This window comes from Natator depressus, chromosome 3, assembly GCF_965152275.1.
Source record: "Natator depressus isolate rNatDep1 chromosome 3, rNatDep2.hap1, whole genome shotgun sequence".
Classification (NCBI taxonomy): domain Eukaryota; kingdom Metazoa; phylum Chordata; order Testudines; family Cheloniidae; genus Natator; species Natator depressus.
The window spans coordinates 178,702,962-178,728,702 of record NC_134236.1 but is presented as its reverse complement, the minus strand read 5'-3'; the positions used below and the strand labels follow the sequence as shown (position 1 = coordinate 178,728,702).

Genomic DNA, 25,741 nt, shown 5'->3' with positions numbered 1-25,741 from the left:
CAGCCTGTGGTGAGAAGCATCTAAGTTTGTAAGGGCACTGAAAGTCTTAAGATCAGCTTAGAATGCATTTTGCTTTTATTTCATTTGACCAAATCTGACTTGTTATGTTTTAACTTATAATCACTTAAAATCTATCTTTATAGTTAATAAATCTGTTTGTTTATTCTACCTGAAGCAGTGCCTTTGGTTTGAAGAGTGACAGACTGCCCTTAGGATAACAAACCTGGTGCATATCAATTTCTTTGTTAAACTGACAAACTCATATAAGCTTCCACCGTGCAGTAGGCATAACTGGACACTGCAAGACGGAGGTTCCTAGGGTTGTGTCTGGTACCAGAGATATTGGCTTGTGTCATTCAGTTGCACAATCCAAGGAGCAGCTTACATGCCAGAGGCTGTGCGTGAACAGCCCAGGAGTGGGGGTTCTCACAGCAGAGCAGGATAAGGCTGGCTCACAGAGTCCAGGATTGGAGTGACCTAGCAGATCACCGGTCCAGATAACACCAGAGGGGAACGTCACAGTGGCGCAGCGAGCAGGGTGTATGTACAGCTTGTTACTCCAAGTGAAGCTCACACTTTAAGCACTGATATTTGTGATTTTAAGTGAGTCTTAAGTGCAGTGGCTAACAACAGTCAGTAGGAGGTCACAGTTTTGTTATTTTCTGTTTGCTTATTTCAGGAAAGGGAAGTAAGAACAGGAAAGAAGGAAAATGAGTGAAAGCAGTGAAGCAATTTCAAAGTTGGAGCTTTTTAGGCTGCAGATTGCAGAAAAAGAGTGGAAGCACCAGAGTTTATTACAACTGAAAGAATTGGAGATATGAGAGAGAGAGAAGAAAAAGAAAAAGAGGCAGCTAGAGAGGAGGTTGCCCACAGAAGGGCTACGGAGGCAGAGGCAGCCAGGGAGGAGGCTGCCCACAGAAGGACCATGGAAGAAAGAGAGAGAGAGAGAGCATAAACACCAACTGGACTTGCTAGAGGAGCAGAACCAGAACCCCCGATCCCAATGACTCCCATCACTCCAAAAATCCACAAATGGGAACACTTATGTCTTGCATACAGTGAAGACGATGATATTGTTGAATATCTGACTACCTTTGAAACGCTGTGTGTAAAAATGAAATCCCCAATGATAAGAGAGTTCCTACCCTGATTGCAAAATTAACTAGTAAAGCTTGAAATGTATTCAATGGAATGCCTATTGAAGATGCTTTAAACTATCGTAAATTTAAAGATACTGTTTTGTGAAGTTTTCAGATTATCCTCGAAACATATAGAGTTAAATTTAGGAATCTTAAAAGGGATATTGGTATGAGTAATGGGGAATATATAAACAAAATGAAAGATTTGTTGGGAAAATGGGTGAGGTGTAAAGACGTGGAAGTTTTGAAGGAATGTTAGATCTTGCTGCTCATGTGTATTTCCTAAGCATATGTAAGGCTGATATAAAGCAGTGTCTATAGGACAAAGATGTAAAGTCTGTGAATAAGATGGCTTTTTTAGCTGATGTCTTCAAACAGAATCAGGCGTCTATTGAGGGTAGGCCACAGAAAGAGGGGTTTAAAACTGGTGGGAAGGGAGGATCCCATTTTGCCCCTGGGAAGAGAGAAGGGGCGTGGGACCATAAACATTCTCTTGCCCAAAAACATTTCTCTTACCCTCATCCCAAATCTCCTGTAAAAGTAGAAGAGCCCAAAAGGTGCTACCAGTGTAATTCCACTGATCACCTGATGAATAAATGCCCTGTGCTAGGAGGAAGCAGGCAACCAATACCTCATGTTAGTTCTGCTGTCCTCAACACAGAAACCCCCCAAGCAATTGAAACCTATCATATTGGTTCTGCGAGGTTAGCCTCTGGAGAACCAGATATGGAGTATGTTAAGGCTGTCCAAATTGATGGCAGAGAATACTTGGGGCAGAGGGATACAGGGGCCCAGATCTCTCTGGTTAAACAGAGGGCGGTCCCAAAGGCCAATATGTTGCTTGGCCAAATGGCAGAGATTGTGGGGGTAGGCAAAAACAGATTCCTCATACCACAAGCTAAAATCCATGTGGTTTGTGAAGTGTTTTGACTATGGAGGTAATGGAACACCTTCTATTTGACCTGCTCCTTGGTAATGCTTTTTTCCATGTAGCTCAGGTTAAAGTATTTGCCTGCAGCAGGAGGGAATTTTATGCCGGGACCCCGAGGGAAAGGGTAAGGTCCAAGGAACTGCTGAGAGAATGGGAGCGTCTCCTTGATCCTTCTGCAGCAGGGAAAAGTCACGTGCTTCCAGGTGGGAGGGTGGTTGAGACCAACTCCTGCACTGCAGCTGGAGGCAACACCACACCAGGAAGGAATGGGTGTAATGCCTGCCAGGGAGAGAACTGTTGTTAGCTGCCAGCAGGTCGCAGCTGAACCAGAGGCAAAACCGGCTCTAGGGAGCATAGAGAAACGTGTCCCAGAGGAGAGCCCAGAGAAAGGGTAGGGAATATCAGAAACCATTTAGATGGGTGAGGATTCCTGTGACTCTGTAACATAGGGAAGCAGTGTGCTTCCAAGTATGGGAGGGGCTGAGACTAGCTCCTTTCCAGCAGAAGGCAACATGCCCTCAGGCTCAGGGGCAGGAGAGGTGTCGTAAGGAAATTGTCCCAGTTGTTAGCTGGTAGAGCTTTGCAGCTGAACAAAAGACAGAACCCTTCCTAGGGATCACAGATAAATGTGTTTTAGGAGGTGGCCCAGAGGAGGAAACTGGGGAAGGAATAGTGAGGGTACAGGAATGTCTCCTCACTAGTCACTTGGGGCAGGATGCCCAGGACACTAGGAGGATGGCTGGGTCAGCATCTGTGCACCCAGGCACTCAGGCTGTGACCCAGGTTTTGAGAAGGAACTGTGTAACTGACCTCCTGGAGGGAAGCAGTCACAAAGCTGACTTCTCAGGGACAGAGAAAGGGGTGGCAGAGGGTACCCCAATCCAGGTCCCAATTTTTCAGGATGCTATTTCTGATAAGTTTTTGGAAAGTAACTGTGTCTCTTTAACTTAAGATGCAGCTCCAATGCCTGTGATAACAGAGGAGTTGGGACCAGGAAATTGCCAGGTGGTAGTCTGCCAGAACAACAAATGACCCAATTGACAGAGAAGGGGGTGTTCTCCCCCAGGCTGGTGAGAGACAGGAAGAAGTTATGGAAAAGCTGCTGGGAAAAGGTGAATCTGACCAAAGGGTAAACATATCTAGCCCACAGAGCACAGATCATGGTCCTCTAGGAAAAGGGAGGAGGGAAGGACTCAGTGCTGGGAGGGGGAAACTCAGGGTAACCCCAAAAGGGGAGCTGGATTTTCTATATATGTAGAGTCCTGGGGTTGGGAGACCGCTCCCCAAAGGGCCAGCCAATGTGCAGGATCCCCCCGGGCACTTATCTTGCCAGACCCTGAGATACCAAAATGCCAGAAACATGATTAAATTAAGAGCCCACACAGAAGGGAACACTGGAGGGAAAGAAAAGCCAGTGACTGATTACTTGGGAGAGAGTCAAAGGACACCATGGGTAATGAACAAACTAACCTCAAACTACAATATCTGAACAGAGGGCGTGGCATCATAAAGATACCTGTGAACAGCTATCTGTGATAACATTTTTGGTATTAATGTTAAGATTTGGAGATAAAAATTTTGACACGGATGTTAATCCTTATGATAATGCTACTTTACAATTAATACTTGTAAACAGGTTTAAAGCTGATCACAGCAGAGAAACCACAACAAACCTGATTTGCTGTGTGTGAATGGAGAAACAGAGGCACACTGTCTCATGGCCTTAATGGCTGGATGCCAAGAAAACGATAAAACTGCCTTCGAGCTAGTCAGTGACTAACCCTCTTGCAGTAAACTAAGAGGGGAGATGTAACGCTCTGTTCCGTGGGGGAACACCCAGCACCCCCATGTTCATCCTTGAAAAATGATTGTGTGGTATCCAATGCAAAGTTTGTCATGTTGGGTGTCTTCGGAAGGCTCATGATGCACTGAGCATGGTTGTTATAGTGATGTTATAGTAATTGTTATAGTAATGTTATAGGTTATAATTTCATGTATGTAGTTATGAGGCTGAAAATGTATCCTCATGGCTTAGAACAAACCCAGCCAAAAACTCTCCAGAAGCAGATCAGGGTGTCCCATCAGGGTGTGGATGGGACAAACCCAGCCCAGACTCAAAGGAACAAAGGGTGCTGGCCTAGGCAGCAAAAAAAGAATCTGTTAGATGCTCCAGGGAGTCACCCCCCTTTCTTTTGTCAGTTTGGAACTGCGATGAGGTAAGGCTCACCTGACCCTGAAGGGGTGGGGGAGCGGGTGTCAAAGCCAAGAGGGAAGAAAGGACATGATAAAAAGGAGAGACACTGGCCATGCTTGCTCGCTCTCTTTCTTCCACCTACATCTACAGACACCAGTTGCTTGGTGTGAAGTGCGGGTCAAAGGGGAGAGCCTGGCTGAAGAGCAACCAGCCAGCCTGTGGTGAGAAGCATCTAAGTTTGTAAGGGCACTGACAGTCTTAAGATCAGCTTAGAATGCATTTTGCTTTTATTTCATTTGACCAAATCTGACTTGTTATGTTTTAACTTATAATCACTTAAAATCTATCTTTATAGTTAATAAATCTGTTTGTTTATTCTACCTGAAGCAGTGCCTTTGGTTTGAAGAGTGACAGAGACTGCCCTTAGGATAACAAACCTGGTGCATATCAATTTCTTTGTTAAACTGACAAACTCATATAAGCTTCTAGCATCCAGCGGGCATAACTGGACACTGCAAGACGGAGGTTCCTAGGGTTGTGTCTGGTACCGAAGATATTGGCTAGTGTCATTCAGTTGCACAATCCAAGGAACAGCTTACGTGCCAGAGGCTGTGCGTGAACAGCCCAGGAGTGGGGGTTCTCACAGCAGAGCAGGGTAAGGCTGGCTCACAGAGTCCAGGATGGGAGTGATCTAGCAGATCACCGGAGGGGAACGTCACAGACCAAAACTTTTGCTATTGCTGTTGTTGACATCTTTGATTTGATGAGAAATAAGCCAAGGGAGATGGCAAATAATACTGTCTCTGATAATAGAAAGTAGAAGGTCTCCTCCTAGAAGAAATCAAGCCCAAGAGCAAACCATCGATCTTGTCTCCTTCCGCTTTTTTCAAAAGTTCATCCGTCTTTTCAATGAAAATACCTCCCCTTCAAAAGGAGAGATCTTCCACCTTAATTCTAGTATCCAGAACCAGAGTAGAGGGAAGCTAAGCATTTCTCCTCAGAGTAACTGCAAAAGCCAATATTCTATCAGAAGAGTCTGAGGCATCAAATGAAGCCCTGAGAGCATGCTTTGCCATATTCTGACTCTCCTCTATGATTGGCAATTGCCAATCTTTTTTTGTCATCTGGCAAAACCTGCACAAACAATGACATCTTTTCCCACAGATGGAATTCATAGAGGGCCATAATTGCTTGGTAATTTGCCATCCTAATACGAAGAGAGGAAGAAGAGAATACCTTTCTTCCTAGGGAATCAGTCTTTTTCCCTTCCCTATCAGCAGGAGTGGAATGTGCTTGTCTAGAATTCAAACAGCCACCACCAGAAGCAAATTAGGTACAAGGTATGTGTGCAAATATGAAAACCCTTCCAAAGGCACCTAAAATAATCTGTCTCCTAGGCTTGCAGAATATTAGCAGGCTGCAGTAGACCATCAAGGATTGGAACAACATCCTACTCTTGGAGGTAGCCCTAAGAATGTCAAACACTGAATGGGAGGTACCCTCCACAGATACTGAAGGTAAGTTCACTGTGGACAACATCTGATCTAGCAGGTCATGAAACCGTAGAGCATCCTCAGAAGGGGAAGAGGCAGAGGCAGAAGCCACCCTGACATGCTTGTCTGGTGACAAATCAGGATCATAGTCTGTGTTCGCACACTCTTGTTCAAAAAGAGGAGATATCTCCTCATCATCATCTTCAGACAGAGTATCACGCACCATTGTCTGAGATGCAGATAGATCCAGTGGAATCAGATTCAAGGATTTCTCTGCTGCCAGACCCTATAGCGTCACCTCTCTATCCATACCTACAAGAACCGAAAAATTACTGTAGTAGCTCTGTATAAAGCTATGGAGCCCAGGATTGCCAATTTCCCCAGAAACTGGGATTCAGGAACATACCTGTAGGAGGGAGACCAAAAGGAGGCATGAACCAGGAGGAAACAAGTTTCTTTATTCATCCTCTAGCCTCCTCTTGATACGGATCAGGCTTCAGATTCGCAATAGAACACACTGGAGACAGCAAAGGACCTTGAGGGAGGACAGAAAGAAATGGAGAGAAAACTCTTTGAGATGATCCTATAGAAGTCTTAGGAGGAGGAGGTATAGACGGATCAAGAGAAAGCATAATAATCTCCCCTGCTCTCCATTTTTCCGATTAAGATAACAAAGACCTCAGAACAGGCAAAACAGGTCTGTTTCTCAAGATCTTCTGTTTCTCATTCAGATCCAAGGAATGTTCAGAAGATAAATGGTGCACATAAAGCACCAAAGTAAAAATTCTCTTCAAATCAATAGATGGACCAGAACTGGAGCAGGGGTTGAGGCTGGAGCCAAAGACTTAGATGGCAAAGGATCTGGTGAAATACTCAAATCCTTGAAACTGAAACTGGCCTTGCTTTTGGAGCCACAGAGGCCTGTCAGAATTGGATGGTTCTGACATGTGGAATCCAACTCTGCTAACAGTGGCCATCTTTTCCCGGTATTCTTCTTTGGAACGGACACAGCCAGAGCCAACGGCATGGCTCTCGATTCTGTCACAGGTGATCTTCCCATCTCCATTAATGGTACCTTTCAAAGACCTGACTGCCTGAGAAGCAGGACCCGGAGAGGGACCTGATGAGGGTTCCAATTTTCTGGAACCTTTAAAACTGCTCTACCTTGCTGGAAGAACTCAAAGGAACTGAAAATGGCCTCTTGGACGTTGGATCCGACGAATGCCTGGATCCAGAGGGTTTAGCCTCAAGTACGTCCTTAAGGAGAAGAACCTGCAAACTGTTCTGCCACTCCTTGCAAGCTCTGGGCATGAAAGTCCAACAGATGGAACACCCTAAAGGAGAGAGTGGCCCTCTCCCAAGCAAGAAGAACTCTGATTCCAAGAAAAATAAGAAAAAGTAGAACTATAAAACTGAGGTTCTCCAACACCAGGAAGACAGCCTGGCAAAAAGCACATCTCTTGAATCCCCAGTTTCTTTTTTTGATTTGGTTTCACCATAATCTGGAACCGAGTTACTAACTTAATTTTCCAGACTTATCACCAAACTACAAACTACGTTAAACAATTAACAAAACACAAACAATGGATTTCGTTGGTGTTGGTCCTGCTTTGAGCAGGGGGTTGGACTAGATGACCTCCTGAGGTCTCTTCCAACCCTAATCTTCTATGGTTCTATGATGGGGGAAAAACAGATCTGAATGGACCAGACAGGTTCACTTCCATCTTTGGCACATGATCAGAAGGAAGTTAGGCGGTATATGGCTCTGTGCCCCTTTTCATAGCCTTCCCTCAGACTGTTCAAAGACACTGAGTGGAGAGATAGCAGGGGGCATGAGAGTGCTCTAACTGGAAACTACTTGGAGCAGGTTCTACCGTTAGGCATCACTAGGCGGTGTAATACCCCACAAGTGGGAATATGCAGAGATAGTCAAAGAAGAAAGGGAGATTTCTCGTTTCAGCTAGATTAACAGTGTCCCCAAACAAAAGACAACTCCCCTTCTGACAGGTAAGAAAGTAGTACCAATAACCAGAATCAGGAAAAAAAAAAAAAAAAAGATGTTAGGCTATTAGCTTTCTTTAATACAGTATGTTGGGGATAACGTCAACTACTAAATTAGCTCAATTATAAAAAAAATATTTCTAAGATATAAAGAAAACTAGTATTAAAATTAATACTTTAGCGGTTTCTCCAGCCACCAATGGACAAAGAGAAGTCCATAAGTAGCAACTCTACTCAAGGCAGTAAAAAGGATTAAACTGTGATTATATAGGCACAGGAGTTTTTCCTGAACTGGATCTATTTCTTCCATCCCACTACTTTCAGGCAGAAGTCTACTGGCAGAAGAACCCATCATTTTCTGCAAACAAGCCATGTTCTGCAGCAACATCTCTAAATTATGATGCAAGGGAAAAGGACATTTTACCCCTCTCAGGTCTGTCTACTCCACACTTCGGGATCTGGAGACCATTAACTATAATCTTAGCTCAGATAGTATCGAATAATTAAGGATTAGATTGGAATATCCTTACTCACACGGTATTATTTTACTGTACAAGCAGTCCCAATGACATCAGTGAGCCTACTCATCGTGTAAGGTTCTATATTCAAAACAAAGAAAGGCATCATTCTTGTCCCAAAATAGGATCTCCTCTTTATTAATACATAGCACTAAAGCTCAGCTACTGAGTCAGCAGCTTCGTTTTAACTATTGAAAAGCAAGCTTTTCTAGTATACACACTATCAGAGGAACATGGCATTTTTGTTATATTTACAGCTGATGCTGAAAAGCAAGATCCCCTTAGAGACACTACTTACATAATTAAAAAAAAAAAAAAGATAATACTTCATTTTATACACAAAGCAAGTCACACCACACAAGAGAATCTAAATGCAATCTCGTGTGTTGTATTGCAGCTCATTCCATATTAACTGCATCCAATACACATGGATTGGCTAAAAGAACCTACACTTTGTGTAGGCTGAAAACATGTAAATCCAAATTAACTGAAGCCATCATGAGAAATTTGTTAGTTTATTCTCCACACTACCAACCCTAAAATCTCCTTTATAAATGGAAAATGTAAGGGTTTTTTTTTCTAGTTTGAAAACATTTCACTATGTGACTTGCCCAATTCTCTGCAGGTGTTCTATGCCTAGAGCCCAGTCATCAGATGCAGCTTCAAAAACAAAGGCCAGTTGGCTTCACGCCATTCCACCAATTGAAATGAAAGTTTTCCTAAATGCAAATACGTATCTTGCCATGTTTAGGATTAGATCATGGGCCAAACCAATTATTTTATGTTTAACATACGAGACTCAAAAACAAAGAACACAATTGGAAGGTGAAACAAGGAGAAAACAGGGTTACTCACCGTGGAGTAGTAACTGTTGCCTTTTCTGTGTGCAGCTCCCCCAGCAGAGCTGGGTAGTTTCCTGGAGATGCCAAGAGAGGTTAGCTAGCCCAGCCCCTCATTGTATGACAGCACAACCTTACACATTCAAAAGAACTGGTCCTTTCTCAACCCTGACCTTCAGAATGTCTTGAGTGAAAAAGATACTAAAGAAGCTCGTACAACAGTTGGGGCAAAGAGGGAGGAGCGATACATGTCCTAATCAAGCTGTATTTAAGAAGAATGGGGTCTCAGTGAGTAACCCTGTTTTTTGCTTTCCCAAAAGAGCTGCTTAGAGCTACCATAGTAGTACTTAGGCTGTGGAAATGGGAAGCTAGAGAGGAACACAATTGAACAGCAGTGAAAGTTGTCTTAACCCTTTAGCACTTGAGAGCATGATAAGTAGACTGTATTGGAAAATTCTGATTTATAGCACCATGAGATTCATTACATAAAAAAGGAAATTAACTCATTTATAATCCCTAACAATGTTACAAAGACCCCATGAGCATAATAGGAGATTGTGTATGTAGAAATGTTATGTACACAAATATTGTGTGAGGATAACCATCACACAAAATGTTATATTTCTGCAACCAGGGTATAAACCACACACCACTGAAGATTTTGACTAACTATTCAGGACCCTAACTCACCAGCACGACAGAGATACTAAATCCCTCAGGATTTTGCACTCAGCCACAATACTCCTGTGCTAGATGGGGTGAAAGCTGTCCAAACCACCTCCTTCCCTCTTCTACCTGGACTGGAGTAGAACTCACAAGTCACCCCAGTCCATCAAAGTCAGATCAGTAACTATTTTTTTTTCTCTTACATTAAAAGATGAAGAAATATGAATCGTCAAAGAGCATTTCTGAAACACTAATTTACCAGATACAAAGAACATTTCAGAGGGAGAAAATAGCACACACTTGTTTAGGCCAATGATTCATGAAATCTACTACTCTGCCTCTAACACTGGCCTATATCTGGCACTTCAGATGAAGAATGGAAAATCCCTCCCTCCTGCAAAAAAAGTAGGTTTCAGACAAAGGAGAAAGAAAGATGCCTTCCTGTACCCATAGCAATCTGCTTACAGCCTGAAGCCACTTACTTTTATCTCAGCTAGCATAACTTCATCTGGTGGCCATTAATTTATCTACCTCCTTTTTAGACACAGCTACAGTATTCAACTCTGACATCCTGCAGTCACGCATTCTACATGGCAAAACGATGTGCATTAAGCAGCAGTTAATTTCCTTTTATTTATTTTATATTTACCTGTCAGTAATTTTTTCAAACATAATCTGCTCTTGTATGAGACAGATTGTGCAGTAATAGTGTAGGCACTTAAAATGGAGTACCCAGTGTTTTGTTTTTACTTAGGAAGGGATTTCAAACATGCCTAAGTGACTTAAATCAGGTGAAAGTCAATGGGAGCTACGTCATGGAAGGTGCCTTTCAAAATTCCATTCTTAAAATATAAGCAAAGGAATTACCTAGTTTTAGAAAAGCAAGTTTTGGAAAGCGAGAGTATTATAAGACCTAAACCATAAAAGCCCAAGACCACTTACTAGGTGAGGCACCCTCTTCAAGCAGCAGATACCCAACTCACAAATCAACTGATGCTCCACGCTACATGATGGCATTGATGGACTTTTAAAAAAAACAAACAAACTGTGTAGTTGAAAGACAGGTGCTACTACAGTCATTAAAGGATAACAAGGGATAAAATAAGACAAAAACTGATGAAGTAATTAGACATGAAAAAAACGCCACAGACTCTGAGTCTATGAAATCAGAGGAACACTTAATACATCTGAATATTACTCCTGAGTGTTAAGAGTATAGTTTAAAGTCACTGGGGTGCTTCTATTAACTTGACATTGAGAAAAATAAAACCAGAAACAGAACTAGACAAAACACTCACAGCAAATTAAGATTACTGAAAATGGGTCAAATAGTTTTCTCACAGAAAACATTTCAAAATACAAAACTCATTTCTAGAAAGAAATGACTTGCAATAACTATAAAAAACAGTTTTTAAAGAAACATCTTTTAAACAAGCTAGGATGTTGGTATAATAGAGAGTTTCACCCAAAAAGAAGCAAAAAGGAATTATGTGTTCATAGGGTCCATGGTAACTCATTCTCATAGGACAGCTACTGGGGAAGAGTACTCCTAAAGCAAGGGAACCGAGAATAGGAATCAATCCTAAACATTTACAATGCGAAAGGAAAGTCTTTTATCTGTCCAGCCGAGTAAAATATTAATTTAAAAACCAAGACAAGTGAATTTATTAAGCCCTAAACCAATTTTTCTTTGTAAAAAAGGTTAAGCAGAACTGCTTACAAGTGTTATTTTAAAGATATCAGTCTTCTAGATAACTACTATTTTTGTACAACAGAGAATTAAAAGTTCATAGTAAGAAAAATTTCTCACATATAAAACCTGGCAATTGTATTTGAAAATAAAGGCTAACTATAACGGGCAATGCTGACCTTATTGCAAATGGCTGCTCCTTCTGTTACAGAGCCTATGACATTTTTATCTGGATGGATGATTTATAATTTTATAGTTTTATAGATGGTTTATAGTTTTCCATTTTTTACCTTTATTTAATCTAAAAACTTACTTCCTTACACAATTAGACCTTATCTTTTTTGTAACACTGATGGTTAGAAATATGACATTGAATTATATTAATGAAATTTAAGAAAGCATGGCTCAAATTAATTAGCAATACAATAAGAACTTAAGAACGGCCATTCTGGGTCAGATCAATGGTCCATCTAGCCCAGTATCCTGCCTTCCGACCGTGGCCAATGCCAGGTGCTTCAGAAGGAATGAACAGAACATGTAATCATCAAGTGATCCATACCCAATAGAAAAGGTAATTGGAATGTAGAAAAGAAATTTATTTGCTTAATATAGACCCAGAACAAAGGGAACACATTTGTGAAAATCACAGAGATACTAGTGTAGATAAGGGATTGAAGATGCCTTCACAAGATTATAAAACTGTATTAGCAAATAGGCACAACATGAAAAGTGTGTCAACCACAAAGTAAATACCTATAATAGACCCCTAATGTATTGTAGAGAGATGTTAAAATAATACTATAACCTAGGTGTGTCCACCAGGCAAATGAGTAATTATTTCTGGTATGTTTGCTAGAGTCACACTTGAGAATCGACATTAAATCTTAGTCAAGGCTGTTGGAGAAATTAAATGCAATTACTGCTGAAATAAAACAGACCTTCAGCAATTACTGCTGAAAGAAAACAGACCTTTAGACAAACTTTTGTTTGTCTCCAAACAAGCTGAACCCCTAAAATCACCAGGTACCATAGGTCCTCACCAGAAGATATCTGATAAGAAGTAAATCAAGCAATATAAGATTCTTGGTGAAGTCTTCAAGTTTTCTGAGTTAGGTACCATCAGCCTAAGTGCCCCTTTTCTCATTTTTGCAGCATAAAAGCCAATAGACCAAAGATAGATTTCTAACAGTAGTATTATCATCTAATTGACAGACTTTCCTTTTGTACCTACCTAAAGTTCAGATACTACCTACAGTTCTGAACAGAGAGCTATGGGTTAAATTTTATGAAATAAAATAAGTTAAAATAGTTATAAAGTTTAATTGCAGTTAATGTTATTGTTTAAACGTTGTATTAAAGTTGTTTAGTATTAGTAAGCTGTTACTGTGCATAAGTACAGAAGAAACATATTTTAATAATTAAGTATTAAATATTACAAATATTAATCAAGTTGTTCATTGTATTAATCTTGGTTAATGCAAAAGCATTTGATTTGAAATGGTAGTAAATATTTTAATGTTTGGAATCGGAATGCTGATTTGATAATGAACCCTGGAAGTTGTTTTCTGTAGAACAAAATTGGGGATAAAGTTTCCAATACTTGAAGCTGGAATAAACTCACCTTGCATTAAAGTTAGCTTTAAGTAAACAAAAAATAAGCTGAAACTTCAAGATCAAATGAATTTAAGAGTATTGTACATATACACACAACAGATTACAGATTTATAACTGTTAAATGTTACAAACATTGACAGAAAACAGAATTAGATGATTTAGAATAATTCTGCTGGCACTGTATTTTCAATTAATATCAAGAATCATGAAATTATAATAAGGATTAAAGAATCGGCTGAAAGACAAAAGCAGCCTCACTTGAAGATCAGAACGTGAGCAAAGAGTTGTGTTTGTCTGGATCCAGACAGCAGCTACCCACTTCCTATAAAAGTAGTCCTGAAAGGTAACCTTCCTCTCACCGAGAGAGGAATATTTTTAACCAAGTGGTACTAGTCCCAAATCCTAACCAAAACTACCTTGAGAAAGAGAAACTTTCCTGAAGATTGAAGACACCAACACACAAGCAAGCAAGTCTGTCTTATTCTACCTAAGCAAAGCAATATTTGTCACTCAAATTTCATAGGTAAGCCCTGTACACCAAGGGAGGGCAGGATATTGGCTCAGGAGAACAGAAGGTTCTACTTTTCTAAATGGTTAGAAAAATTGGAATTAAAACCTTTGTTCCATAAACCAGGCCACTGTGCTGATAAGGTCTAAATTCTAGAGGGAATAGACTTAATAACCCAAGCAACTACCATAGTTCCAGATAAGGAAAGAAAAGTTGTACTAAATACAAGAAAGAAAAAATTGTATTTAATAGCGTTAAGATCAGAAAACGTTTACTAGGATGTGGTTTCTACTTAAAATTTAGGTTGATGTAACTACGGTACTCGGGGGCTGGATTTTTCCAACCTAATCCCCAGCGTAGATACAGCTGAGTTGAAAGAAGAATGCTTCCGTCAACCTATCTACCATCGCTCAGGGAGGTGGTTTTCCTACAGTGATGGAAAAAACCCTTCCTTTGCGTAGACTGAGTCTGTACCAGGGGGTAATGCCAGCATAGGTACGGTGCCATAGCTATGACTCTATAGTCCCCATAGTATAGACATGGGCTAGGACAGAAATATAACTGAGTCAGAGGTTCTGAGAGTTAAGTTTTTCTATGCATTACTTAATTGCTGTTTTAATAAACACTGTATTTCAGCGCAGAACCTGCTCGTCTTTGGTGTGTTTTAAGACCAAGTTGGCTACCACTGAGCTCTTAAAGTTGGTTAATTGCTTAGAATACCATTAATATAAAGTTCATAGTCATTTTGATGTATGTTACATACTTTTAAATTGTGACTTGCAGTGTTATATGCGTGCTGTTTGGTTATAATGCTTTTTGTTTTCTTGTTAAACTGGTTTGGAATGCCAATGAGTTATTTGCATCATTGACCATCATTGCCCTTTTGTTTTAACACACTGATATAATTGAATATTAATATTTTTACTTTTGAAACATGTTTAATTACATAGTATGGAACCTATGTGGTGTAACCTAAGAGTTATTGGTATCCATTTGGTCTTGTATTGTAATCTATTTTGACTACTGCGTTTAGTTTTAGAAAGTTTAAGTGATTTTAAGAGTTACTATACTGAACTTTCTTCAGTTTACTACTGTTTGTGATACTGATTTTCAATCACTGTGTTAAATTTTGCTTGTAACATTTGACTGTCAATTGTTTAAATGAATGTTTTTAATCAATTTTTCCATTTCTTTTTTTTATATAACTATTTACCTTCTATACTGTGTAAACCATTTGCATATTCTTTACCATTTAGTTAATTTTAAAGGGTCTTTTTTTCCCCTCAATAAATAAGCCTTATTTCAAAATCACATTTCTTTGTTCATTTGGTTGGCATCCTCTAATCCAATGTGGGACCAATCTCTTTCTGGGAGAGTAGCAAATTAATGATCAGATAGCTCCATCTGCTGGTTTTCTTTTCCTTGAACTAGTCTGAAGAGTAAGTTGGTTAATACTTTTATTTAATCATTCATTGTTTCTCCCAATTGTCAACTTTGATAATTTTTGGTAATTTTAATTTTAAAACTACCCGGTACTCAATATTTTGAAAACCGCCACTTTAACCTCCACACTATACTTGTTTTTTCGCACCAGCATAGCTACATCAACTTAGTTGCCTTGATGCTGAACTGGTGCAAACCTCTAATGTAGACAAGGTATCCCAGCAAAAGAGTGGTCTGCAGTAGTACGTTACTCTGATTCAAATCCTAGTAAGGTGCACCACGCCAAATCACTTATTACACCAGTGTAGTACCTCTTCACTATAGGTCCGCACCAGCTCAGCCATACTGGCACAGAGAATCTCAGGGTGTAGACAAGCTCTTGAAAGCATTGTAGACAATATTTTTATTCTCTCTGTAAAATGCTATGCACAACTATGGATCTGTATTAAATATTAGGCAGCCTGGGACAGGAGCTTAAGTTTAGGATGATGGCCATGCATGTGCTCACCTAAATATGTACATTTTGTGTTGAAGGACTTCTGAACACTGTGATATTACAATAAGGAATCCACTAAGCCAATTCGTGTATTTAAAAGCATCTTTACAAAAACTTACTCCAAAGTTTTCAAATATCAGTGCTGCAAACAAACAGTCACTGAAATTTGTATGAAGAGCCTACAATATGTGGCCTGATCTTCAAAACTGGTGAAAGGAGCTGAGAGTGCTTAGCACTGCTGGGGGGTGGGGGGGAAATAAATAAATAAAAAAAAATCAGGCCACTTCTTTTGGTCCCTCTATCTTGACACATCCAAGTTTGAAACCTGAAAATTACTTATAGCCTCAGTGACTACACGCTTTCCAGCATATTCTAACAATGTGGTCGATAATATTATGTAAAAAACAAACAATGAACTCAGTGCAATTATGACAATGAACTTTTCACTGTTCTTGGCAGTTAGCCTAATGTAAGAGTCTTCCTGCACCCAATCCAGATGCAGAATTGCAAGGAGAACACGGGCCAGAAGAGACAGCATCAATACAATCTAGTGTGCAGAGCTGTAGGTTGCCTCAGCTATTCAGATCATTCTCATCTCTAAAGGAACCAGACCCTAAAGATGTTACATCTCCAAACTCTGTTGTCTGGTTTTTGTTTTGAGTTCCTTTTTTGGTAGGACCTGTTATTCACATACAATATCCTAGTATACAAGAATGCATACAACGTAAAAAAAAAAAGGCACAGAAATGAAAACTTATTATTATTATTTATTAACTTTATGTTCATTCTGGTATACTGCAATACTCTAACTGAGTCAGGCAGTCCTAGCTCTCCGGAGGTTAGGTTGCCTGTAGGACAGACCATTTATCTTTATTAAATCCTACTTTCGCTGCAGAAAAACTTTATTTTAGCTCTTCATGTCTTTTTCTTCTTGGAACAGAAAAAATTATTTTGACATGAAACTAAAATGATTCCTGTATTTCTATCAGTCTTCTTCCTTCCCCAGAAGCCAGGATCACATTTAGGATACTAGTGCACAGCATCAATCACTCAGCTTTTATAAAGCTATTAATTAAAGTTAAGGGGAGAATTATATGGGGTATTTAGATAAAGGAAAGGCTGGTTTTGGAGGGCAGTCTTCAAGAGCTCTAAGTTAAGCCTTGAAAAGAGATGATTGAGAATTATCTTAATCATGGTTTTAAAAAGACTTGATGGGATCATACAAGGATCTAGGGATGAAATCTGTTCACATGACAAGGCAAAGGTGTCACCTGAGGTCATCAGTTAAACTAAAGGAAAAAAGATTTAGATGAAATGTCAAAAGCAGTCTCTTCGTAAGGATCATCAATATGTGAAATAGGCTGCCAAAAGAGAGAGATAGCATGAAGGAATTTGAGACTTGACATATACAGAATAAACTAGTTACATTTACTGAGGTGTAAAATTCAGACACTGTGATGCAGAGAAATCTGTGATATTTGATTTCAGAGGCCACTGTTTTACACACACACACACAGAGTTTAAAAACTTGTATATTAGTTAACAATGCACATCTGTTAAGCCAGAACAGGAAAGGCAAAGCTTCCAAAAATATTGCAAGAAACAGTAATTTAAAATTTCACTGGTAGGCCAGGCCTCATCTGATTTGAAAGAGACAAAAAAGCAAATATCTGATAAGAATAAAGTCTCCCAGCAGGAACTTACAGCTATTACCTGTGACAGAATGCAGGGAGTTAACAGGTGAGTCTGTGCTCCGATCACTCTGACACAAATTAGCTTCCCCTCAGAGGGCTGATTGGGGCACCAAAATGTACTTAGTTAAATCAGGATAGCAGGCTGGGAGAGCTAAAGGATTAATTAGCCCCTCAGCTGAGGGCTGATAAAAAGGCACAGGAAGGAAGTGTAAGGGAAAGAGCAAGGCTAGCTGAGCCCAGACTCAGAGAGACCTCCAGGAAGGGAGACCTCTAATCTTCGTAGGCCCACGGAGAAGCACTGAGAATACCAGGGCCATTGTGCATAATTACTGCTACACAAAACTGTAAAGGTCTTGGTGGAGGGATCTGAAATAAACAGCATGGTGTGGATATTCAACCAGTGGGACAGAGAACTGCCCTGTTACATTGGCCAACAGTACTAATTCCAAATCAGGAGAGACTAAACGATCAACTGCAATGTAAAGCCAAAAAGCAGTCTTTGTCCATTTTCTGACCAGCCAGTGTTGGCCGCAACTCACTAAAGAGTCTACTGAGGATTTTACCACCTAATAAAAGAAACTTCCACTTTGATGGTGAATCAAATTAAAGCTTCAACTCTAGAAAACACAGCAGGGCCTAGGGATTGGGTGGAAGAGACAGTGAACAACTGCTCAACTGAATTTATTTTTTATAAATTTATGTGACCACAGATAAAGAAGTTCCACTCCTGTGGCTATTTGACATCTTGTGGACTAGATTGTGCCTAGTTGTATCCTAGTGCGTAATAGTGGGGGAACCACTTAATGGGTTTTTCTTCCTCTTTCGTGACCCTGTGCAAAAGGCAGCCTCAAACTCAGTCTCTGCACTCCTGGCAAGCGTCTAGTACTGAAGCACCCCAAGGAGGGAAGGCAGCAACAGGGTGTGGTGGGACCACGGCCCCACTATCCTCCCACACTGGCCAACAGAATAGGACCAGGACAATTCCACACCTTCCCAAAGGGTTCTGTAGCTCCCACTCTGGCATGGACTCCCACTCCCAGAGGCTGCTGTTTGCGTGAAGCACCTCAGCGCTCACTTTGCAGCCCAGTGCAAGCTCCAGGTATAAAAGCCAGAATAGAGCCCTACATGTTGTAAAGAGTTCTTCAGCCTCTTGTGATAATAGAAGGAACACATTTTAACTCATAGTTATATTTAAATTTCCATATTTCAACATTTTTCAAAAGAGGAAATGATCTCAACCATAGCACAATGAACAGATTTTAAGCCTGAACTACTAACATGCAACAGGAATAAATTCCTTTACTTTCACAATTATAATTTACTGTAGTAGAGAATATATATTTTCTGAAGTCCACAGTATACAGGTGCAGGTAGCCAGGTTCACTTCTGGTCTTACATATTTGCATGGGTATTCAGAAACCTAATCGGAATGGAGCTAATCTGATCTTTTAATGTAACAAAAGACCTCAAAATTCAATTTCTGACCTTTTCTAAAGTTAATATCCCCTTATAAAGACCAGGGGAAGCTCAGAGCCCTGATGGCTTTATTCTTTCAGGTTGTCTGGTAAGAATCTGAACAAGACAGCAGTACACTGGCTTATACTGTACGTGTTCTCTTTGTGATGAGGCAAGATACAAATATTTTAAATGAAAGTCTGCATACTGAACAATTAAGTAATTTTGACACAAGGGAAACAGCTTGTTTGATCCAGTGTATGTGTGCATGGGAGGGCGGGGGGGGGGGGAAGTCACAACCTGAGAGCCAGCAGATCTGTTCTCTATTCCTGACTCTACCACTGTCTCGCTATATAATTTTGAACAAGTTACTTAACCTCTCTGTGCTTCAGTTTCCTCATATGTATAATGGTGACAATGATACAATGCTGACTACCTACCTTCGTAAAGCATATTAGCATGAAAAGTGTACATGTTAAGTATTATTTCACATCTTAAATATCTAAGTATTTATATAATCACAAACCTGAAACCATGCATTTTCCTTAGTGCCATTAGATAAGTTTGGTTTTCAAAGAATTGACACACACACACACAAAAATCTGTCTTAGAATTCACTGTGCAATAATAAAAAGAAGAATAGGAGTACTAAATTAAATATTATAATGTTTAAAAGTATAGTACTAAAAATATATTACTAACAACATTTTAATACCTTATTCATAAACTACATACAAACACAGCTTACTTACAGGTGAGCTATCCTCTCTCCTTTCAGAGGAGGTAGAATATTCCCCGAACCAATTAGGCAGTTGTGCACTATAGTGAGACACTGCTGTACATCATCTCTGGAAGTCAAAAAAGTTAACATTTAAGTCAAAAATTTCAATGACAGAAAATTATAAGTGAAGATTATTTTTTTTCTTTTTATCAATATTTTTTAATAAAGATGTTTTTTCTTGGGTAATCTTAGCAGCTTCTTCCCACTAGAGGTGCTCTGCAGGCAAGTCAAGCATTTCTGATCCTCTAATTCATTAATCTTAAAGACCATTTCATAAAATCCTTTCATGAAGCACCTCCTTTCACAAAGCTCTAACCCTCAACAGTTTAGTTTTCTGAATTATTTATTTTGCGCACCATCCTGAAATAGTGAGGGAAATCATCTGCAGCACGAGATGAAGAGTCTAATTTAATGCACAGATAACACTGATTTTTCCAAACCCCAAAGATTATCTGAAAATTTTTATTTTCTTCATTACATAAAATGTTCTAGTGTGAAGGGGATCATTTTCCCAGGAAGATTTTTTTTTAACAGTGTTAATGTTTTGCTATCTCTGTGCTACTGTAGATTTTGAAGAGCAAAATAACTTTTTCCTAACTATTGGTAACGACCGGCCTCCTAAAATCAAAACTTAGACCGATTCCATCATATAGGGGGACCTGTGTATTATATTGAAAATTTACATTAGTTACAAAGTTAGTCCTCTGTCCTTTTATTAAAAAGGCTTGTGATGAGCAGAGTTTATACACTTTAAAATAATTCCTGGCACTGTTTTTTGAATTCTTAACTAATTTTTGGGGGGAAGTGCTGCTCCTTGATTACAAAATCCTTAGCTATTATGCATTAGATGTGAAGAATCCTTAATATTTTTAAACACTGATGTCTACATTTGAATTTTTCATTCATCTTCACCTGTATGACTTCATTATAAAGTGACTGGAAATATTTATATTAAGGAAATTTACTCCCGACTGATTTTTGTATATGGCTTAAGCATAAACTGCTAAGTATGTGCTTTTATTTCCAGGACAAATATCCACAAAAATGTGATTTCTAGTTCTCAGACAATGGAGTCAAACTATTGGAGTTGGCAACTTCTGGAGAAAAAGGAACTCAAGCACTAACAAATTTCAAACATCTCTGTACTTGGGTACACAGCACTCATCTAGGATTCATCCCTAACCCTTACCTACCAGCCAACCGCAATACCACTAATGGCCTCTATTAGGTCTCTTGCCCTGTTTTCCTCTCATTTTCTAGTTCAAGCTCTTGAATTTATTTCCCTGCTACTGCTTTTTTTTCCCCCTCAATATTTATTTTTTTAATATTGTGAGAAAGCCTATATACCCCGACCAAGACAGAGATCTCATCATGCTACACACTATATAAACAGATTCAGAGATGGTCCCTGCCCTGAAAAGCTTAAATATAAATAGAAAAGACAGACACAGGGCAAGAAAAAAGGATATATAACCAGAGAAATGGGTTGTAAATTCCATGTAAATTCCACTCTGGTTGGCTCCTTTTTAAAATATATTTTTGGCTGGATTTCTGTAGAGAGATGATTGACAGGAGCAGGTAAGAGGTTGTCATGGATATATGAAAATGTGGGAACCTGCTCACTGGGACACAGAGAGCTGGCGGGGCCCCATATGTTTGTCTTCATGAAGGACACCACTAAAAACTTAGTGCTTACCTTGATCAGATAATACTACTTATGAGTTATAAAACAACAGGTCCATGTACTTTAGTCTTTTAGGAAGAAGGTTAAATTGATGCAAAGACCTCTATGTTCAAGGACTTTTACATTGTGATGTTTCCGACTATAGTTCAAAAGAATCTGTCACATATTTAAAGAAAGGGGCATCCACCAAAATGCCCAGAGTTTTCAGATGGAGGTTCCGGGGGTCACAAACGGGTTCATAAGGGCTAGTGGGGGAGAACAGACTGGGGCAAGGACTGAATGGGAGTGGAGGTCCAGGGCCGGGGCGGCGGGGTGGAGACAACATTGGGGGGGGGTGGTGTGTGCAGGGCCACATGGGGGAAGGCAGGGGGCTGAGTGGGGGCACAGAGATACATGGGGATGGGGGCTAGCTGAGGGGGTGCAGGACCACATTGGGATGGGGAGTGGGTGTCTGAGTGAGGGTGGAGGGACACACAGGGACTAGGAGTGCAAGGACACATGGGAACAGGGGCAGATATAACTGACTGAATGGGAGAGGCTAAGGGTCAGCCAGGGTCTGCATGGGGGAAACTCTCTAACAATCCCTCTTCCTCCCCAAACCTGTTCCATTCTTCTCCCACCCATACCTAATAACCCTCCAGGTTCACTCCCAGGCTCCTTCCCCCTCCCTCAGCTCCTCCATTACCCTTGACTCCCACAAGTCTTTGCACTGCTTCTGAGAGATGCAGGAAATACGGTTCTGTATTGTAGTTTAAATGAATTACTCAAAGTTCTGTATTAATATGCCTAGTAAGGAATCTATTTGTCAAAAAACTTTCCTGAATCTTTTTTGGTGTCTATACTGTTACAGACATACTTGCCGACAGGTATTTTGAAATAAACTACCAAAATAATTGAAACTGGTATGATTATATTGTGTTATTTTGACAAATAAAATATGCAGAATTTTAAAATAGTGTGTGCAGAATTTTTAATTTTTTGGTGCAGAATTTCCCCAGGAGTAGCCTATGCAATAGATGCTAGCCTATGAGCATAAGCAATGCAAAGTGCAGCTGCTAATGTATATGGATAGAGTCACCTAGTGTATCCCACATGATACTACTGACCTGGACATTTCTTGTTTTCCATTTGCATAATGCTCTAGCTTGGTGAGCTCTGGCTGAAGAAAAGAATCCAGTAAGTAATAGGCAAAGGTTATTTCCTTAGATGAAGGAACATGCCACTGGATATTCAGGTTCCACAAGTCACCTGGTTTACCCCAGTCCTATAAGAACAAAAACAAAACGACAGTTCCCCTTAGTAAAATGTGAAGCAAACATTAATTAAAAAGTTAACATATATGAAGAACATCACTTTCAAATATAAGACTACCCATAAGTAAAAATAACTGCAAGTTCAAGGAGCTAAATTTATACTCAAATCTAGTTGGCAATCCAAGAACAATATGAAACCTGCAACAAATAGCTAGAATATAAAAGATATACTTTCAAGGAATAACTCGCTGACAATTTTGATGTTCTCACTGAAGTAGATTCTTACCATTTGACACAATCCTTCTCTTATAGGTCTCAGATATACAAAATACCCCAAATTCTAACTCTGACTTTTGATCTTTCCATCAGAGGTCACCAAAAGGTTAGCCTATTTTATCAGTTTTCAATCACTCGCTCTTTTAAAACAATCCTGAAATTTGGTATACTCATTCATTATAAAAAACAAATTTGAAGTTTGACATTCCCATCCCAGGTCATCAAAATTCAGTCTAATAATTTACAAAGCTTATTTGAACTCTCCTGTGATGTAGTAATGTGTCCAGTTTGGAGAAATGAAGGTAATCTGAGGTCACCCATTCTAATTACCCAGATTTTGCCAAGAAAGTTATCAAATGCAAATAAGTTATAGTCATGTTAACATAAAAGAAGGACTGCTGCCAGGTAGTGTGCATTGAGAGAGATTTTGTAACCCAAGAGCCCCAGTCATGGATTAGGTCCCCACTGTGGTAGGTACTGTATAAACACAGTCCCTGACAACCTAGAACTTAAGTTATCTACCTACAGAAGAGATGCACAACAGACAATGACAGCACAGATTCCTCATATTCAGCTCAATATTTTTTCTGGAGAAACCACTGTTAGGAACAAGAGGTTATTTCAGGATCTATGCTCATTCAGCGTCTGACCTCTTGACCAAGACATTCTAACACGGGTCCCAAATACAATATGGACATGTCCACGGGGAAATCCCATCTTATTTCACATAAGAACAAATAGCCATCATATTGTAATTACTTTTAGGTCAGAACCGGTATGTATGTTTAATAGAGAAACCAGTGTCAGCTGAAATCAAAATAAAAACCCTCAAAAGGCTCAGGAATTTGCTACTCCAATTTGGAGGATAGTTCTGCAGTTAAATATTGCATTAACACATTTTGGGATGACTCAGCACATTAGAAAAGCTTTGTGCTGTAGCAACTCATACCTGAGATAGGAAGGGGCCTGTTATTTTGTGATTTCTAGTCAGAGTTCAGACATGGTACAAAATCAAGGTACTTAAACACCTGTCTTTCCTCCAAGTTCACAGACACCTGCTGATATCTGCTTATGATGGCAACAGCTCTAAATCAGCTAACTGTCATATCCTTGGCAACTCATCGCAAACACCTTCTTCAGCTCCGGTTCTTGCCTATCTTCATGCAGTTAGTTAAGAATATAATCTTATCAAATTACATCTAAAACTTTTAGTTTGGTTGACCTCAGAAACAATCAGTAAAGAGGAAAGTTAAGATTGCAGGGATTGTCCATTTGTAAGAAAGAGCTTGCTGTTACTTGTCATCTTTGGAAAAATATCCAAGTCTTCCATGGATATTACTTTGTAGAATGACAAGGTAAGAGAGAAACAAATATTATAGGAAGCATATGATAGATTTTTATGACAATTAGCAGTTGGAATAAAGTGTCTGTTTAGAAAGCATGTGGTATGCATAATTAACTCTGAAGTATTGGGTTTTCTCCTCAGTTTCAGGATGAGTATTCAGAATGACAGGGTTTTTTTTAAGGCATGCATATAATGGAAGTAAAAAGTGGTAGAAAGCTACATGACTTGATTTTCACACAAATACATACAGCAAAACTGCACTAGCTTCCACCAATGAAGATGACATCCACTACAATTTCGGAGTTTTTCAAAAGACAATCTGATTACTTAAAATGTAATTTTATTGCTAGAAAAGGCTCCCTTAATAACCTGAAAACCAGCTGACAACTTGCTCATTGTTGTATATTAGTATGTCAACACAAAGAAGATAAAAACCAAAAGGCAAGCAAAATATTCAAGTTGCAATTTAATGTTTTGTTACTATTGCTGCATCTATTTATATTTTAATAGAATTTTAAATGTGAGTGTAATTTCACTGTACATTTATTCTGATTATTTTTCTTTAAATATCGCTCCTAAAATATTTGTTTAATATTTCTCTGTTCTGATCCTTTTATAAAATGGTCTTGTTTCCCAACCACTTTCTAATGATATAAATGATTAAACAAAGAGCAAGGCAGTGGAAAATTAGGTTCTTAAAAAAAACCACATGTTCATATTTACTTATTTTGCATACATTTCCCACTGTTCATGAAATCATACGTCCCCACATGTGGGGAAGAGGAACTAGGAAGGGCTATAAGTCTGACTCATCAGATATGGAGGTGAGGTAACGATGCTTTGGGAGACCTTATCAAAGATGTTAATATTTTCTAGGTCTAGACTTTTTATGTAAAAAAAAAAAAAAAAAAAAAAGGAGGGTCGGTGGAGTGTTGAGGAACCCAAAACTTTGCTGCTCAACTTTAAAGCTAACAGCAATTTACCTGCATCTCATGCATCTCATGATTGTCAGGTCTCAAGTCAGCTCATCATAAATTGCTACATTTAGGCATAATACAAAACTATAATCATAAATTTGTTTTATACTATTTAAATATAGTAGTGTGAACATCAGCAATACTAAGTGTGCTCCATGTCATTAAGCTATTCAACATAATATTTAGCATTAATCTTTTCAGCTACTAGTGTACATTTATTTCAGTTAATATAGCTACTAATTTGCAATGCAGGTTTCAAAGTTTAAAGCATCTTTCAATTACACTTTCCATATTCACTGTATTGATAAATCTTGAAATAAAAACAAATAAAATAGAGTAGCATTTTTAAAAAAGGTTGTCAAATCCTCTAATCCTAAATAAATGAAAATCCTTGCCTTGATAGGAAAGTATTCAGAAAGAGGCTTGTCAAAGCCACCTGGCACACTGCAGTATTCTGTGGGGTAGATAAGTGTAGTAGAACGAAGAAGATGGTGCAGTAGGTTACAAGACAGAATGTAACCCTGCTTACAGGTTAAATGTAGGGTTCGCTGCAGAATCTTCACAAGCTGCTCCCTGTATGGCAGCAACTTCTTTCCATCCACTCGAGTGATCTAATAAAAGGTAGAAACATTCAGAAGTAAACATAACCAATGAAGTTCAAGAGCTGTAGCACAGGATAATAAAGAACACCACAAGTCCACAGTACCTGGTATAAAACTAACTCTTAAAGTGGTGCTCCATTAA

General features: G+C 39.3%; 1 protein-coding gene across 1 annotated transcript in view; it reads right to left on the bottom strand.

Annotated features, from left to right (window-relative positions):
- PSME4 (proteasome activator subunit 4) overlaps positions 1–25,741 on the bottom strand; it is a 216,783-nt gene that overhangs the window by 105,653 nt on the left and 85,389 nt on the right. The window contains exons 19-21 of the mRNA XM_074949403.1: positions 25,393–25,608; positions 22,253–22,410; positions 19,434–19,529 (exon numbers count right to left, since the gene is read on the bottom strand). Coding sequence (XP_074805504.1) covers positions 19,434–19,529; positions 22,253–22,410; positions 25,393–25,608 — 470 coding nt within the window. The remainder of the gene's footprint in view (positions 1–19,433; positions 19,530–22,252; positions 22,411–25,392; positions 25,609–25,741) is intronic.